General features: G+C 37.2%; 1 protein-coding gene across 3 annotated transcripts in view; it reads right to left on the reverse strand.

The window, feature by feature from the left end:
* Positions 1-775, reverse strand: part of SOS1 (SOS Ras/Rac guanine nucleotide exchange factor 1) — a 79,780-nt gene that overhangs the window by 7,539 nt on the left and 71,466 nt on the right. For 2 of the 3 annotated variants that reach the window (XM_015558877.1, XM_015558875.1), the window contains one exon: positions 51-95. The exons of the other annotated variant lie outside the window; for it this stretch is intronic. In XM_015558877.1, the coding sequence (XP_015414363.1) occupies positions 51-95 (45 nt within the window). The remainder of the gene's footprint in view (positions 1-50; positions 96-775) is intronic. 3 annotated transcript variants of the gene reach the window in all.

Here is a 775-nt window from a genome sequence, read left to right on the forward strand (position 1 = left end):
TAATTTTTAAAGCCAAAGCGAGAATTGATTCTTAAACCAAATATACTAACTTGGGCCATGGGACAGTGTAACTTGGATAAAGACGGTATCACTGCCTGTGAAAGGAAACAAGAAAAAGTAGTTTTTTTTCTCATTGATATAGTCAACTCAATTGTAAAAATTTAGGATAAAAATGTCACTTCTGTCATTCTTGTTTAAAGAACGGTATAATAGTAAAAGCTCATTACTACTTACTTTTGAGAAAAATAAAGAATTAAATTGAATTAATATCATAGTGGGAATTTTGAATATTCCTTTTAGATTCACTACTTGATGTCAATAATTAAATTAAAAGCATTCATAAGAAAACTAAAATATGCTATATTAGTGGAAGACTTAAAATAGGTATAAACCCAATTTGAGCAAAGAATTCGCTGGACATACAGAAATATGTAAGATTGTGAAAACTCAAATTTGTAAAATAAGTAGTAAATAATGAATTTCTGTTATATAAATTATAAAATAAAAAGGAATTTCTTACTAATATTATTATATACTAGAGGCCTGGTGCACAAAAATTTGTGCACTAGGGGGTGCGGGGGGGTCCCTCAGCCCGGCCTGTGCCCTCTCGCAGTCTGGGACCCCTTGGGGGATGACCACCTGCTAGCTTAGGCCTGCTCCCCAGGGGATTGGGCCAAAGCTGGCAGTCAGACATCACACTGGCAGCCCGGCAGCCCTCGGGGAATGTCCACTTGCCAGTGGGGAGCAGACTTAAGCTGTAGGCAGACATCCTTCG

This window comes from Myotis davidii, unplaced genomic scaffold, assembly GCF_000327345.1.
Source record: "Myotis davidii unplaced genomic scaffold, ASM32734v1 scaffold151, whole genome shotgun sequence".
Taxonomy (NCBI): Eukaryota; Metazoa; Chordata; class Mammalia; order Chiroptera; family Vespertilionidae; genus Myotis; species Myotis davidii.